Below are 17,554 nucleotides of genomic sequence, written 5' to 3'. Positions count from 1 at the left end.
CACTCTGAAGGATCTGCCTGTGAGGTAGGACTTGAACCACAACAAGGCAGAACCAGATATGCCGAGCTCAGAGAGTGTGGAGAGGAGAATGTGATGGTTCACCGTGTTGAAGGCAGCAGACAGGTCCAGCAGAAGTAGGACAGAGCACTGACCAGCAGCTCAAGCTCGTCTCAGTGACTCAGTGACTGACAGGAGTGCAGTCTCAGTGGAGTGGTCACACCTGAAGCCAGACTGAAAAGAGTCAAGTAGGTTGTTGTTCTGCAGATGTTCAGAGACCTGGTTAAATACTGAGCGCTCCAGTATTTTTGACAGGAATGGCAGAAGTGATACTGGCCTGTGATTTTCAACCTTGGCGGGGTTGAGATTAGGCTTTTTGAGCAGTGGGGTGACACGGGCCTGCTTAAAAGTAGCAGGAAAAATGCCAGTTTCCAGGGAGGAATTGACAATGTGTGTGACTGCAGGTTTGATAGTGGGCAAAATGGTCTGCAGGATGCTGGTGGGTATTGGATCGAGAGGACAAGTTGTAGGTTTTGAGCTCAGGAGAAGTCTGGAGACTTCATCTTCGCTCAGGGGAGCAAAGGAGAAGAGTGAAGCAGCAGTAGAAGGTTGGTGCTGACTGGACTGGTCAGGTTCAGAGAACTGGTTGCTGATTGCAGCAACCTTTTCAGTAAAAAAGGAGGCAAACATGTCTGAAGTCAGCACAGTGGAAGGCTGAGCAACTGGAGGAGAAAGCAAGGAGTTAAACGCCAGAAACAGTTTTCTGGAATCAGAAGTGGCACAGATATTTGAAATAAATTCATAAAAAGTCCAGTCAATTCTATTCTTGTAGCAACAAAACACTTCTGCAAAAACAGCAATCGACAAACTACCTTTTAACAAGCAGGAACTCTTCTCTTCTCTTCTCTTTAATGTGAGGAGTCATCTTTTTTGAACCACGGAATGAGAGCAAGTGTAGTTGAAAGGCTTATTTAGCACCATACTGAATTATGGTATAACAGGTCTGGTTGAACTATAGTATTTGGATCAGGAGGAATGTGAAATAGTGAAATTTAATAGAAATACACCACTTTAAATACACGACTAAGAGATTGCTTTGATATTTGTGAAAGCGAACAATTCATGAATATATGTTTTACATATTAATAATATTCATGGATGCCCAATGAGCCTACGAGCTAAGTTGTTGGGGGCTTTTATGTCCCTGGTAGGGTCACCCAAGACAAACAGGTCCTCAGGAAGGGTAGCTCAAAAGACCCCTATGAAGAAGTATAACTTGGATCCAGATCGAAGCAAAGTAAAATCTGGTCAACTGGACGTAAGTTTATCTTGAAGACGTTTCACCTCTCATCCGAGAGGCTTCTTCAGTTCTAGTGAAGAGTGTGGAAACTCCAGCTTATAAACCTATGTGGGAGTGGTCAGTGCTATTGTGGTGGAAACGACCCTCCCGAGACTCACCTGGCCTCCCCAAACAAGAGTCGTTGTGCGGTGTCAGGGACTTTCAGGGGTGGTCGTTAGGGAGTTTCACCGACCACTCAGATGCTAATTCATTTGGGGAGGCCAGGTGAGTCTCGGGAGGGTCGTTTCCACCACAATAGCACTGACCACTCCCACATAGGTTTATAAGCTGGAGTTTCCACACTCTTCACTAGAACTGAAGAAGCCTCTCGGATGAGAGGTGAAACGTCTTCAAGATAAACTTACGTCCAGTTGACCAGATTTTACTTCGCTTCGATCTACAATGACCTGGATGAATGAGAACCTACACAGACAACTTGGATCCAGGTTTTCCTTCACCCGGACGCGGGTCACCAGAGCCTCCATCTGGAGCCAGCCTTGGGGGCAGGGCTTGATGATTGGGCCCCATTGGTGCACCATTGGGGCCTCTCTGGGCACAGCCCAAAGATGAAATTTGGGTCCCTCTTCCAATGGGGGTCCTTGCTCAAAGGGGTCCGGTGCAGTGTGTGATGGGTGGCAGCTGAGAGTGACGACTTTGGTGGTCTGATCCTCAGCCGCAGAAGCTGGCTCTGGGCACATGGAATGTCACGTCTCTAATGGGGAAGGAGCTGAGCTGAGCTGGTGCATGAGGTTGAGCAGTTCTGGCTAGATATAATTAGACTCACCTCAAAGCATGGCAAGGGCTCTGGAACCAGTCCTCTCGAGAGGGAGTGGACTTCTCCCACTGTGGCGTTGCTGGCAGTGAGAGGTGATGGGCATGGGTGGCAATACTTGTTGCCCCTCAGCTCAGTGCCTGTACATTGGAGTTCAGTGTGGTAGATGGTAGATGGTAGATGGTAGTCTCCCTCCACCTTTGGGTGGGTCCTGACTGTTGTTTGTACTTATGCACCAAATAGCAGTTTAGAGTACCCCCCCCCCTTTTAAATTCCCTAGCGGGAATACTGGAGGATCCCCTTGTTCTTCTTGGAGACTTCAATGCTCACATTGGCGACAACAGTGACACCTGGAGAGGTGTAATTGGGAGGAATGGCCTCCCTGATCTGAACCTGAGTGGTGCTTTGTGATTGGACTTCTGTACTCATCACCATAAGGAACATCATGTTCAAGCATAAGGGTGTCCACATGTGCACTTGGCATCATGACACCCTGGGCCACATTTGCATGATCAACTTCACGGTTGTGTCATTGGACTTGCATTCTTATGTCTTGGACACTCAGATAAAGAGAGGGGCAGAGCTGTCAACCAATCACCACCTGGTGGTGAGTTGGCTCTAATGGTGGGGGAGGCAGTGCACTGTCAACACCGTGTATGATGTGGGAGGGGTGCTGCTCACCTCGACTCCAGATGGTGTGGACCAGTGGAGGGAATACTTGGAAGACCTCCTCAATCCCACGACATGTCTTCCAATGAGGAAGCAGTGCCTGGGGACTCTTTGGTGGGCTCTCCTATCTCTGAGGCTGAGGTTGCCAAGGTGGTTGAAAAGCTCCTGCAGGGCCCTGGGGTGGATGAGATCCACACAGAGTTCCTCAAGGCACTGGAGCTGTGTGGCTGTCTTGGTTGACATGACTCTGCAGCATTGCGTGGACATCAGGGGCGGTGCTTCTGAAGTGGTAGACTGGGGTGGTGGTTCCCCTTTTTAAGAAGGGGGACTGGAGGGTGTCTTCCAACTATTATGGGATAACACTCCTCAGCCTTCCTGGCAAGGTCTATTCAGGGGTCCTTGATTGTGCATGGGAGTTTGCCCAAACAGTCTACATGTGTTTTGTGGACTTGGAGAAGGCATTCAACCATGTCCCGAGGAGTCCTGTGGGGGGTACTCTGGGAGTATGGGGTATCGGACCGCCTGAGTCGGGCTTGGTCTGTATTAATGGTAACAGTAAGTCAGACTCATTTCCAGTGAGGGTTGGACTCCATCAAGGCTGGCCTTTGTCACAGAGCCTGATCACAACTTTTATGGACAGAATTTCTAGGCACTGCCAGCGTGTTGACGGGATCCGGTTTGGTGGCAGCAGATTTGGGACTCTGCTTTTTGTGGACCATGTGGTCCTGTTGGTCAGGATGCCTCCCAGACACCTCCCTGGGGAGGTGTTCAGGGCATGTTCAAATGAAAGGAGGCCTCTCAGATGGCCTGGGAATGCCTTAGGATTCCCCGTAAGGAGCTGGACAAAGTTGCCGGGAGACGGAAGTCTGTGTTTTTCTGCTTAGGCTGCTGCCCCGCAACCCGACCTCGGATAAGCAGAAGAAGATTGATGGATGGATAATAGTCATGGATACATGTTTTATGATAATGATAATATAATATCAGATAAAGAAACAGGTGATTTTTCTACTTCCTTTATTCTCATTCATTTCCAAATCATAGTTTTAGGCCCACCAGGGTGTCCTGTTTTCTAGTTCTAAAATTCTGCTTTTAATAAGTTTTGCACCAGTTGCTTTCACAGTGTGAAACAACTACAACTCCACTGTCTCAAGCCAAAATGCCTGATCATTTGACTGTCTGGGCTCATAGATTTGAATTGAACAAACACCATTATCTCCTCTCTGCACAAACAAAATGATACAATAGAGAAGGGTGATTACTCCAAAAAGTTGAGAAATGCATGCACAGAGACAAGCTGGAACAGAAAATGCTTTATTTCACACTGAGCTTTTAGCGCCACCACATGGCCACACAGAGAGCAATGCCATGAAGCGTTGAGATTTGATGTCAGTGATGATGACAGCTGTCAGGATAGAGTCACCATCTGAACAACAGATCACCTCTGTGCTTAGGTTTGTCTGGTAACTGAAATTAGAGACTGACAGAACTATAAGATAAAAGGGATCAAATCTAGAGCTTTAAAAATAGAAGTCAATGATTACGCAGAGAGTCTGCTCTAAACTATCAGAATTAGTAAATTACAGAACACTAAATTACTGTCATAGTGTTAAAAACATTGTACTTGAATTGGAATAGATAATGTCACTGAAATACCAATCCTGTTTTTTTATGTTGTTTCTTGAGTGCTATTACTGTATACCGAATTAAAAGAATGCAGTACTCTGTCTTAGCCTTTTAGTGCCTGAGTTTAATGTGCCCCTCTGATAAAGCAACTAGCCCCAGACTGGCCCTGTGGTCTGCAAACTGCAAACTGCAAACATATTTGCTCTGGAAAGACTGAACTGATTGATGATTATCAAAATTATTGACGATCAAGTTTCTTTCAACTGACAGAAAATATTCAATTTTTGTTGCATTTAAAAAAAAAACCTGAAGATTGTCTTTAATGAGTGTGGAAATTAACAAAAAGAGATGAAGCAATAGTTTACAGTATAAAACAATTAAAAACAAACAATCAATAAATGTTCATTGCATCATACATCGGATTTGTAAACGACTGTCCTTTTATTCTGCGCATGCAATCCGTAACACCCATTTGTTTTACAGTCCTTGAAGGCATCAGTGGTCACGCGTTGTTTGCTTCTGAGTACAAATATGGCGGAAGACGGAGAGTCGCTGGAGTCCTGGCTAAGTAAGTCCTCACTAAAACTCCTTTTCTCTGTAGTGTATACAGATTAACTATGTATGTATGAATGCAGGATATCCGTAGCTGTCGGAAACTCGAGTTGAACTCGCTTGACTTTGCCGTTTGTGAAAAGAATTCGTGCTAATCTGTCTGTTGTGTTAGAAACTGGCTAACAGACAGCTGCTTGCTGGCAATGATGGACGTCATTAGCCTTCAAAACAGAGTTGTTTTGTCCATGATTGTCATGTAAAAATTGCTATATTAAAGTGTATTCAGAAATATAGTTTGGTCTGTATTGGTAGTTGTTCCATAGTAATTTCTAGGCTTCTTGCATTTGCTGTCAGGATTAAAGTCTCCCGTTGTGAGTTGCTGCAGGCGTTAACTTGGATCTGAAGTCAAACAGGACTTTCAACTACAGATTGGCTCCGTGTCTCGAGGCTGTTAGAGAGAGAGAGACCTCCTAACGTAAGACAGACTGAACAGTGAAGCATCTGACTTGGATTGAAGCTGAGAAATATTAAGCAAAATAAAGCTTGCTGTCAAATGAAAAGCTCCACTCTCTGAAATGAGGAAAGACTACACTGATCTGCATAAATGGAGATCTAACTGAAGCCTAATTACATCCAAGGTCATTACTGTTCTTTTCTTTGTTGATTATTCAAGTTTTGTAGGTGTGTAGGTGTGTACAGTGTGACTGTTTTACAAAGCTTAATATTGACGTTTTTGTGTATTCCATGGCCCTTCAAATACAAGCACTGCACAGTATTTGGGTTGGGGTACGTGGTGTTAATGACAGAAGGGAGTTTAACATCAGAGGCCAGAGGTCAAAATCGCTAGAGCCAGTGAAAAATCTGAGACTGCAGTTGGTCAGTTATGACCTCAAACAACAGGAACTGCACAAGTATTATGAATAACGTAAGATACTCCCTTGACTGCCAGAGAAGCATAGACTTGGGGAAAATAACTCAAAATATTCATTCATATGCAAACAAATTATTTGTTAACCTCAATAAAGTTTTATTCATCAAAATAGTTGCAGATTACGTCAAAGGTTGGCAACTAATGCATAAATCCACTTAAGTTCAACAGAGATACAGACGGGCAGGCGACAAATTAAAGGAGAGCATGACGTGAATGGTCCCGCCCTGCCCCCATTCATCATGCAGGAGAGGTCACTGAATTGTTTCGTTGATGTGAATCACATGCTTGCAGCCATCGCTGTCACTAGATCTCCATGTAATGAGCTACAAGGACATCCAAGCTGTTCTGGTGGTTCCTTGTAATCCAACACATCACTGTGACACTCTCATGTGTGGAATATGAGTTTTTTTGTTGTTGTTTTCAGACAAAGCCACAAATCCCTCCAACAGACATGAAGACTGGGAGTATATTATGGGATTCTGCGACCAAATCAATAAGGAGCTAGAAGGGTATGGTCACATTAATTCAGTCAGATTGAATTCTTCCCATGATGATGACTCACAAAGCCCTAGTATTGCTGCGTGACCTCATGGTGGTAATACACAGAGCTTATTGTAAACCCTACAAGAACCTAAAGACTTTATTTTGTTATTGGGTTCTATATTTTTCCAGCCCACAAATATCCGTCAGACTGTTGGCTCACAAGGTTCAGTCACCTCAGGAATGGGAGGCCCTACAAGCCCTGACGGTCTGCAGTCTTATTATTTTTTATTCAAATGTTCTCCGGTAGAACCTTGTACAAGATACTTTTTTTCTTTTTGTAGGTCCTAGAGGCTTGTATGAAGAACTGTGGGCGAAGGTTTCACAATGAAGTGGGGAAATTTCGTTTTTTAAATGAGTTAATAAAAGTGGTTTCACCGAAAGTAAGTAGCATGGATGTTGGAAGACCCTCGTTTTTTTAAAATTATTTTTTCAATGGATTGGATTCTTCCAACCTATTTATTGTTTTAGTATCTAGGAGACAAAGTATCAGAGAAGGTGAAGACCAAAGTGATTGAGATGATCTTCAGTTGGACTGTGTCTCTGCCAGATGAAGCCAAGATCTGTGAGGCCTATCAGATGCTGAAGACACAGGGTGAGTCAAAGACAATCAAAACCAGAATGTACTTAGAGAACACATGCCGCCGCCATGGTTACATTTTGGCTCATGGTACTTTAGTGCTCGGTCTCGAATCGAAGCTCCAATCAGTGATAAGTTGCTAGTGTTGGAGCGTGTTTGTTCTGTAGAGTGAGAGGGAAATTCAACCTGATGATATTTGGATTTTGCATGAAGGAATAACCTGATCACTTCCTGCATCCACTAGGAGGCACTAGAGATGTCTTATGTCATCATTGTATGTCACATGAAGACAGCACAGTGTGATAGTGATGTTTGTGACATCAGGCTCACTTCCTGCTGTCACTAGGTGGTGCTATGGCTTAAATTTATCTTGTAGATGTCTTCAGGCCAGGACCAAAAGTTATGAAAAGATCTGACCACATGGAGTCCACTGACTAAAGGTCAGTGTTCTATGGCAAGATATCCAAATTAACCGCCTCACCATGGTAATGAAAACTCTGTCTTCATGGTGACCCATCACAAAGTTCTTGAGGCATTTCTTACCAAGTTTGAGATGGATGAGCACGACTCACTAGGAGGAGGCAGCGCTCTGACTAGCTCGCCTCAAAACTTAACAGGTTCTTCCTTGACCTGTTCTCCACCTCTCCACCAAGTTAAGCAGAAAAACAGTCTCATAGGTTTCGCATAATCCTGCTGAAAAATAAACATAGGTGAACAGACGAACGCCACTGAAAATGCAACCTCCCCGGCTGAGGTAACAGCAACAGTGCCGTTGTTTTACTAAAACACCCATTCAGGTTACATACACCTGACCTCCAAAAATAACTCGCTTCACAGACTGAAGACTTCGAAGAAGCTGCGACTTCATTCTTTCGTCTAGTGCAAGCCTTTCACTGTTGCGTCAACGTCCTCAATTTGATTTCTCAAATAATTGCCTGCTGTCATTTGTATTTCAGGCATTGTTTTAGTCGACCCAAAAATCCCTCTCGATGCCACATTAATACCGTCGCCGTCTCCACGACCCAAGAACCCTGTGTTTGATGATGAAGAGAAGAGCAGAGTAAGAGAAACTATTTCAGGATGGAATTGTTTTGAACACTTCAACTCTATTATTATCTTTTCTTTGCGCAACCATTTATGGATAAAAGGATGTTTCGTAGACAAAATCTTCCATTTAATTTGATGTCATCCTTTACTGTTTTAGATGGTGCAGTGCGTCCTTTTTTATGTCAGGGTGATACTTAAGAGCATTTGGTTGCCATATTCCAGACCTTTCACAGGTATTGAGTAGTTCTGTGGATGCAGAACATTTCTCATAAAGTATAACTGGACTAAATTTAACAGCAATATGCTTTTACTTGCTCTTTTTATGCATTTATTTATCAGTGTGTCAGTGGTTCATTTACCCCCCCGGTTCTGATTCATGATGCACCCTAGCCAGCGTGCCATGGCTGAATGTTTACTCTGTGTTGATCTATGGAGGGAGGTCTTCGGGGTCTTCTGCTTGTGTTTGTCTAATCGGTGGCTAGTGGTCTTGAGAGTTTACTCACTGATGGCTTCTCATCTGTCTCCAGAGATTAGCAGAACTACTAAAGAGCAAAAGGCCCGGAGATCTGCAAGAAGCCAATCGGCTCATCAAGAACATGGTCAAGGAGGTGTGGTTCAGAATGACTTTTATTTTTTTGTTTTGTTTTGTTTGTTTCTTGTGTATTTGACTTAGAAATATTTCGATGAAATTACTGCCTATTTAACTTGAATTATTCAGTGTTTTTTCACTGAAACTAGCAGTTTCAACATAATTTTGATGGCACTTATTAGGAATAAGGATGATTACCGCTTTCAAGCTCTAACAGCTTTCCCCTTCATTATTTTTCTTGAACTGCCCAGGCATGAATCTGTCACAAAACAGGGACACTCATGGAGGCAAATAATAACAAAAACAAGACCTCTAACTTACTTCTAGTCACTCAAACAGTGTAACACTAGGATTAGCAACTGCATTTGTTATACAACTGCTGTGGGTGATAGTCATGGTCATGAGATCGACCATGAAAAGGAAGGATGTTTACTTTCCTCTCTTGCTGTCAAATGTCAGTTCTGTTGCAATAGTGAGACACTCTGCTAATTTTTAATTATCTTATTCGAGTGAGCTAATAGTTCAGCAACTTGGCAAAAAAAAAAAAGACGCACGAGATGTCTGAAATGAACTCGCTCCACCAACAAGTACAACACAAGCCATCTTTGATGTTTGCAGGATGAGGTGAGAACGCAGAAAGAGATGAAACAAAAAAGCACAATGGAGGCAGTCAACAACAGCGTCAAGCTCCTCAGTGAGATGCTGGCTTACTTCAGTCCGGAAGATTCCTCAGACTCTGACAAAGATCTCATTAAGGTTTGGTCTCATTACATAACACTCAGATGACCTTTTTTTAAATGAATTCACTCATTTGTTTAGCATTGATTGACCTTTTTGCATCTGGAGTGATGTATGTATGAGAAACACCTTTCACAGCAGTATTCAATGTGTAAATATTCTGTGCTGTTGCGTTGTTTTTTTTCCAGGAATTGTACGGTGATTGTGACAAGCTCAGGCAAACAGTGTTTCAGCTTGCTACCGAGACGGAGGATAATGACAGTAACCTGGGTGAGAGAGAAACCCTGTGGTCAATCGATTCTTAAACAGTGCTCTCACTGTCCTGACTAAAGTAGAGACGGAAGGAAAAATGTCTTTTTGGAACTATTCTAGTTCAGATCCTTCTCCTGTTCATCAATATATGACAAAATAAACCGCACAAAATGCATTTTAGCTTCAAAGTCCAATCAGTCCCCCCCAACCCAAAAAAAGATGTGCGTACAATTAACCAGTAAGCTGTACATAAGTCTGTTAACCAATAGTTAACGAGCACAAAGGGTACACAGGTGTATGTATTGTAGTTTCCTCTGCTAAAATACTTCAAACACGGTTCCATTGGCTTAAAATGTATTCATTGTAGGAGTGAGGTAGCATAATATCAGCTTTTCTCCTTCACTCCTTCACTGTGATTTTAATTGGATCCCGGATTTGTGGATTATTATTGAACATCAGCTCTGAGACTTCTCCGTTTTGTTCTGCAAGATATTCTTCACCAAAGAAGACAACTTTTATGATTGTTTTAGCGTAAATAAGAGCATTCCTTTTCAGCATGATTGCATTTGATGTCCACAACAAGCTCTGTAGCCTCGTTTAACCACTCATTAGAAACTACTGTTTTTGAAGACCCTTAAAAGCTTCAATGTTTGCAAGTGTGGTATTTACAGACATGCTTAAAAATCAATGAATAAACTGTTAAAGTTTCTTAAGCTGGTGTAACTGGCATACTTGATTTCAGGCATTTAATTAAAACCTTTTAACAATACCAACTTAATTCCATATTTTAGCACTCATTCCCGTGTCACTCTATTTCCTGGCTGTATCCTGCTTCACTTGGAAATCCATCACAGTACAGCAGTTACATTCTCAAAATGCTGTTTCAGTTGGACCTTAACTGTAAAAGCTGAGTCATGGAGGCCTTGTGCTGCTGTTAATCCTCATTGGTACAAACTGAAACGCCTGCCTAACAACTTGCTAAAACCTGACAGTTCAGACTGTACCACCCAAAACAGAAAAGTTCTGATTATTTTTGTTGTCACTGAGTTTTCAAGCTTGTATCAACCTCATCTTGGTCCTCATAAATCTCTTTATCATTGTCATCATTATTATTACTAGGAGACATCCTGCAGGCCAGTGATGATCTTTCCCATGTAATTAATTCTTATAAGAAGATTGTGGAAGGCCAGACTATCAACGGAGAGACCAAAGAAGCACAACAAACACAATCATCAGTCAAACAAGGTAACTTTAAAGGAACATGGCAATTTTTTGGGGGGGAGACACACTTATTTCCCATCAATCTAGTGTCAGACAAGCAAATAGATACCTTTTTCACTTCTCTGTGTGCATTAGAGAGCTCCAGAAACCTACTGGACAGCTGATTGCATGTTAGCATAGCTGCATTAAAAGGATTTGTGATTTGTTTAACATTCCCTGTAGGGAAAAAGTATTAACTCTTTTCTTATTCAAAAACCAAGAACAGGTCATCATGAGTGTCACAAAGATGGGTCAAAGTATATTTTTCCCACACCTTTTTGCAGAAAGTGTCACATTTTTCTCAATGCCGCATATATATAATCAATTTCCTTCAATATTCTGTACATTTTTGTAGTTCAAGCCTTGAAATAAAAGTAAGCCTTTCCATACAATAGATTTTGTCTAAATCCCCCTCTGTTCTGCCAGTCTTGGAGAATAAACCACTTGCGAGTTATAGCTTCCCTGCTACATGCCGAAAGCATATTTAATAAATTCTTGCTTTTCTTCTGGATTTTTTTTCCAGGCCCTATTCCTTAGTATAATGAAGTGAATGAATAGCTTAACTCCAGTCTAATTATCTTATGAATCTCAATTGCTATCACTTGCTACTATGGATATTTGTTTTTAGATTAATTCTCAAATATTAAAGCGAGGGAGAATTCCATTCAAAATCATATTCACCTCTCATGACTCGGTGAAGTGTAAAATTTTAACGAAGAATTTGAGGGTTTTGGGTGTTCGATTTGAATCCGGATTACACATCGTATTTCTTTCGAAGTGTCATCAATTTGAGGATGCTGGACTCAGTGCTTTGATGACCTTTTCAAAGCTGTCATTAAATCCAAATCTAGAAAGAAACTTATATGGATATTCCCAACCTACCCAGTCAAATGCCTTTTCAGCATCAAGGCTGACCACTGCAGTAGACTCTTTTCGATAAGTTATAAAAGGAAACATTGAAAAGTTCTACTATGTCACACAGCTGTCATCGGCATTCGGTGGGTTTTGCAATTTTCCTTTCAGAACATTGACATTGTAAATGGAGTGCTCTTTTCACCTTCTGCAAATTGAATTGTCACAAACAAAATGCCAACTCGTGCACCGAACTGATGGCAGAGGTTTCAGCTCACAGAAGTGAGATGCCACTCCGAGATAATATCAGAAAACACTGTGTTCTCGGAACTGGCACTTGAGACTTTGATACATCCACCGACACAGACGAATCTGTTTTCTCCTTTCTATAAGGCACCAGCTGTCCACCTCAGTCAGAGAGCCTGATTGACCTGATGGGTCTGGATGTTCAGAGCCCTTCTGCACCTGGACAGCAACCCTTGGCATCCTCCATGTCGGTTCCCGGTGACCTGCTGTGTGGGTCTGCAGCCAGTGAACCTCAGTCAGCAAGATTTAACAACCCTTGTGCAGCGCTCTCTCTGCTAGATGAGGAGTTGTTATCTTTAGGTAGCTGTAAAGCAAAGTTGTGATGTAATTTTTGAAGATAAAGTAGGATATTAACCAGATTTTAATAATATTGTAATTTTGTATTGTTTTGGCTCATTTCTGTTCATTTACAGGCCTCAATGAACCTGTTTCAAGTACTTCTGACATATCAGCACATACCAACCTTAATAATTATTTGCAATCATTGCAGGTATGCGCACTGTGAAACTATTGCAATTTTTTTTTCTATTTTCAAGTATTGTATTATCAAAGATGGCATTTTCATTGTTTTTATTTCAGAATTCCAATCAAGATTTGGATCTTTTTAACATTGCTTCACCTCCAGTTCCTGCATTCTCTACATCTTCACTCTTTCAACACCCCCATTCTGTGACAAGACCTGCAGTTAGCCCCACCCAGCATTCTGCACCCTCCTCCTACCAAAGCTTCCCCGGCCCCGTGTTCCCTACACCTTCTCTCCTAACACAGTCTTCTTCCATGACACCAGTCACAGTCCCACAGTCATCAGTCAGTTCGGTACTGACCTCTACAGCCCCAGTAGCTCCCCCTCCATCATACAGCATGGCCTTGGCTTGTCCAGTGGTCCCCCCTGCCACTCTACAAACAGAGTCTTCCCTCTCTGCGTCACCTTCTCTCAGTCACAACCTGCAAGACCTGGCCTTGCTGGATCTGGGGACTCCTCAGAGGTGAGTAGCACTTGGATCACTTCTACTCTGACCATTTGACACACATGGTCTTCCTATCCAGGTTTTTTTTTTTTTTTTTTTAATTGCTCTTCTACCCATCAAGATGTTTCAGGGATTTTAGCAGCCAGATTTTATCTGGTTAAGATTTAGATTTGTACAAGTGTGAGGTTAAATACTTTTGCATTTTACTAATAATTGCCAACATGTTTAGTAAAGGTTTGTTTTGTTATTGAAGTAATCTTCAGTGTCTTCCTGCATTTGGTGTCTCTTAATAACATTGATAATAATAATAATACATATTATTAATAGTGCACTATTCTAGGCATTCAAAGATGTATATTAGCTAAAAGGATATATTTTTTGAAATGTTATCTTTCATCATGGTTTTAAGCTAACAGACCCAATAAATATTTTGACTTGGGTGCTACTTATTTAACTTACTAACATTTATCCACACAGTACACCTGGCGGAAACTTTGGCAGCTCACCATTCAAAAGTGAGGTTTTACATACTCAGTCACCATGTGTTGGTGCCTCCTCCTTCACATCCAACCCCGTGCTCATAGGAGGCCCCAACACCTCCTCCTCGACGGCCACATGTCAGGCAGATAGCCCCTTGTTGCATGCTCTGCACCCCATCACTCCTGTTTGCCAGCCCAGTTCAGCTCTGATAGAAGAGGCTTCACTGGCCAATGTCTTTGTACCTTTGGATGCCATCAAGCCAAGTGAGTTCCACAGAGAAGATGTGTGTGTGAGTGTGTGTGTGTGTGTGCGCGCGTGCGTGTGTGTGTGTGAGTATATTCATTTCAAGTATTATGTTGCCGTGGGTGTATTTGAAGAGAGCATCTTTTAATCATGTCCTCTTTTTGCAGTTTGCAAAGAAACAGACATAATATAGAGGATATTGTATTACATTTTTAAAGGATGTAATATAGTTAGAGTAGCAAAATCAAACCATAAAACAAACTGTTCAAACCAAGGTTGCAATTTTTTGGGTCCCTGAGGAATGAGGTTCTGCTCTTGCTGAGAAGTCACTGAGAAGAGCACAAGCACGACAATGCAGTGATGACCTTAAATGAAGCACCCCTCATTACGGATGATTTTTTTTTGTACAAAGTGCCTCGTGTTTATAGCAGTTGGATTGTCCAGTAGATCAGCACCTCACCCTGCAGTCACAAAAAATGCTCCTGGACATTCAACCTTGATGGAACATCCTGCCTACAGGATTATTTCCAGAAAGACTGAGAACATTTTCAAGGGCAGCTCATGTCAATACAGTACTGGCATCTTGGTAAACCCCATCTGGTTTATTATCAAGGAGTTTAAAAAATGAGCTGGTGACGATAGAAAACTCTAGAAAAAGTGTCTGAGGATTTTATTTTATTTTATATATTTACACACTTAGGTCCAAGAAGTCATAGAATATGCCTTTACAGATAACTCTTGGGGCAAAAAAGGGTGGTGACGTGTCTGTATTTGAACATGCATCTTTTTTTTTTTAGGTAAAGTGTGTCCTGTAACGGCGTACGACAAAAGTGGCATCCGTGTCCTGCTGCATTTTGCCTCTGACTGTCCACCAGGCAGGCCTGAGGTCCTGGTGATGGTGGCATCCATGCTGAACACAGCCCCTCTGCCTGTCAGTAATATTGCTTTGCAGGCTGCCGTGCCGAAGGTAAAACCTGCTTTGTATCTCTCCCTGTGTGTGGCATTAGGAAGCATCGCAATGAGCATCATTCACTAATGCACTCATTTTTAAATTAAATGTTGGTTGTCCTACTGAAACTTGTCCATCTCATCAGACGATGAAAGTGAGATTGCAGCCACCCTCTGGTACAGAGCTGGCTCCATTCAACCCTGTCCTGCCCCCTGCTGCCATCACTCAGGTCATGCTGCTCGCTAACCCTCTCAAGGTAGTGTTGCTTGTTATCAGTGCTGTGCTGGTTATCATCCTCTCTTGGAGCCAGTTAGGCTTTGTGGATATAATCACAGATGTTGTCAATTTGTGTCAAGTAATCTGATAAACTCTACCAAACTCTGTGTGTGTGTGTGTGTGTGTGTGTGTGTGTGTGTGTGTTTGTGTGTGTGTGTGCACGCATGCGCGCGTGTGTGTGTATGTGTGCACACATGCACAAATGTTTGTGTTTTGCAGGAAAATGTTCGGATGAGATACAAACTTACATTCACACTGGGAGTGCAGGCTCACACAGAAGTGGGGGAGGTAAATGAGTTTCCACCTGCAGACAGGTGGGGGTCTCTATAACCCTGCGAACCTCCTCAGCTGGCCGGACGCTAGAAGACATCTTGTACAATTTAGCTGTGTCAGTGCAGGACAGAGATCAGGAGAAAGGTACTTGAAGCTCACTTACTGAAGAATCTAATAAAAACTGAAATGGACCCTGACGGAGAAGTTCTGCCTCAAAGCCCACTGAGGTCGTTGTGTTTTCTCTGTCTATTAGTGCCTGAGGTACTTGGTGTGATGCAGTTCAAACAGTATGAGCTGACTTATGAATTATTACTATTACTTTTTATTCTAATTTAACAGTCATATCAATTCCTATACCTGAATCACATCAGAATTGGTCTGAGTATTCTCGCATTCATGGATGTGACCGCAAACTGCATTCCACATGATCAGGGGCCTGTACGACAAAGCAAGAACATTCAGTCAACCCAGGGTTTTCTGTACTACAAAGGTGGGTGAGGTATCAGTGGACTATATCGCCAAAGTAACCTACACTGTGGGTTCGAGATAGGAGTCAAGGTTAAAAAAAACAACAACTAAAAAAGCACCACCTACTGGCCAATCATATCTCTTATAATAGTGTGTGCATCATGGGAGGGCACTAAAACCGTAGGTATTTGCAGAAATGTACCTCTGCAAATGATTGACAGTTCATGGAGGGAATTATTGACTTTTGCCAGTTAGTAGAATACGTAGCAATTGAAATTCATGTCTATGGGTGTGGGTCTACATTGTGTTTCTTCAACTGGCACCTTTATATGACTGAAAGTATGATGTCTGTTGTGTTACTGCCACAATCTGCACCACCCACTCATTCAATGACAATCGGTGGTTGAATATAGTTGGATCTACTTGTGCCTTAATGATGAACAGTGAAATCTGTTACGTAACGCATTCCAACAGTTGGATTTTGTAGTTGCTGTTGTTGTTCTTTTGTGCTAGACCTCCTTACATAGTGGCTTCAGCCAAAGCAGGAAGGTCTTGGGTGAATTACACCCCCCCCCCCCCCCATCTCCATATTATGCTGATTATTTCTTTTGGATGAACACAAGAACAGATAGGAAAACGCTGGGTTGATCACCACTGCTGTGGTTCTGTTTATCCCCGATTGCAGTTTTTGGAACTTGCTTTGGGCTACAGACCCCTGATGCCAATGGTTACGTATTGAACTGGAGCAGATGAGCTCAGGTTTTACTCAATAAAAGTCCATCACAAAGATGAATTGGTTAGCCACAGTTCCACATCTCCTAATATACCTCACAGTTACAGCTGAATATTTGTTCTCAGTTTTGTACTCACGTTCTGCTTCTTCTGTACTCTTGTGCTTTTTAGTCTGTCACTATTTATTATCTTGCATGGTTTTTTTTATTTGGTTTGGAGGGGAAGAGGTGTGTTGATTTATTGTCTGGTGTTGCAGCTGTAATCCTGGAGCGAATCAGATATCGCCATTTTGTTGCTTCTACATCATAATTGTTCAGATCAGGATGTTTATTATGATGATCACCAACATGCCAGTATGAAGTTGTGCATAGTCCTGAATTCTCTTACCATGACTTTTTTCAGTATTGAAATAAAGAGGGTGCAAATTAGCAGTTTGGTTTAAAACCATTAGAGAGACTTTGAAATATTGAGATATTTTTTGTTACATAATGTAGCAATGGTTGATGGATTGTCACAAATTACATGTATATTACATATTCTGGACATATTTCATATCTCCTGCAAAATAGTGCAGCAGCGTTGCACCAGAGACCTTAGCCCATTTGGTTATCCAGGTACAACTTTAAGGGTAAACTGTAAACGTGAAGTGGATGCTCTTCTGTTAGAGTAGGTTGTACAAGTCAAGATGGAGGAGTAGGATGTTATCAACTGTTAGCAGTTAGCTTGTGTGCAAGTTAATAACACAGAAATATTTCTGTTTTATCTTTAATTCAACTGAAATATTTAGTGGTTCACTCAAAGCATCAAGCATCATGTTCAACAATAGGCTGTTAAGTTTTTTTTTTGTCTTTCTGGAGCTCCTCATGTTATATACAAATTTGTCTACATATTTCCTATGAAATTATTTATTTGTTGTAGTTTGTTAAATTAACTTGTCATTACATATATTTTTTTTGAAAACTGTTTGTGAAGAATAAAAAAATGACATGGATCTATTTGTATAACATTTTTAAGGTCTTTGCGTCATTTTTCAGTACTGAGCAATATTCTACTTTTATATTACTGTTGGACTTTAACAACTGGATGGTGGAACTGGACCCAAAACATGATTCAGTTTT

The 17,554-nt window shown here is 41.9% G+C and overlaps 1 protein-coding gene across 1 annotated transcript; it reads left to right on the top strand.

Annotated features, from left to right (window-relative positions):
- Nucleotides 1–4,853: 4,853 nt before the first annotated feature.
- Nucleotides 4,854–17,442, top strand: LOC147257374 (ADP-ribosylation factor-binding protein GGA3-like). The gene is made up of 17 exons (XM_086211269.1): nt 4,854–4,968; nt 6,308–6,392; nt 6,556–6,631; nt 6,708–6,806; nt 6,895–7,018; nt 7,960–8,063; nt 8,578–8,658; nt 9,258–9,395; nt 9,566–9,647; nt 10,749–10,874; nt 12,135–12,347; nt 12,461–12,537; nt 12,627–13,033; nt 13,493–13,758; nt 14,536–14,705; nt 14,833–14,943; nt 15,183–17,442. Exons 1-17 carry the CDS (start codon nt 4,932–4,934, stop codon nt 15,291–15,293), a joined length of 2,307 nt encoding a protein of 768 aa, XP_086067395.1. The 5' UTR covers nt 4,854–4,931; the 3' UTR covers nt 15,294–17,442.
- The last annotated feature ends 112 nt before the right edge of the window (nt 17,443–17,554 follow it).

Source organism: Aulostomus chinensis, chromosome 8 (assembly GCF_037954235.1).
Source record: "Aulostomus chinensis isolate RoL2024-O1b breed Wild chromosome 8, RoL_Achi_v1.0, whole genome shotgun sequence".
Classification (NCBI taxonomy): Eukaryota; Metazoa; Chordata; class Actinopteri; order Syngnathiformes; family Aulostomidae; genus Aulostomus; species Aulostomus chinensis.
Note: the sequence above shows the minus strand (reverse complement) of the source record. Positions and strands in the feature narration are given on the sequence as shown.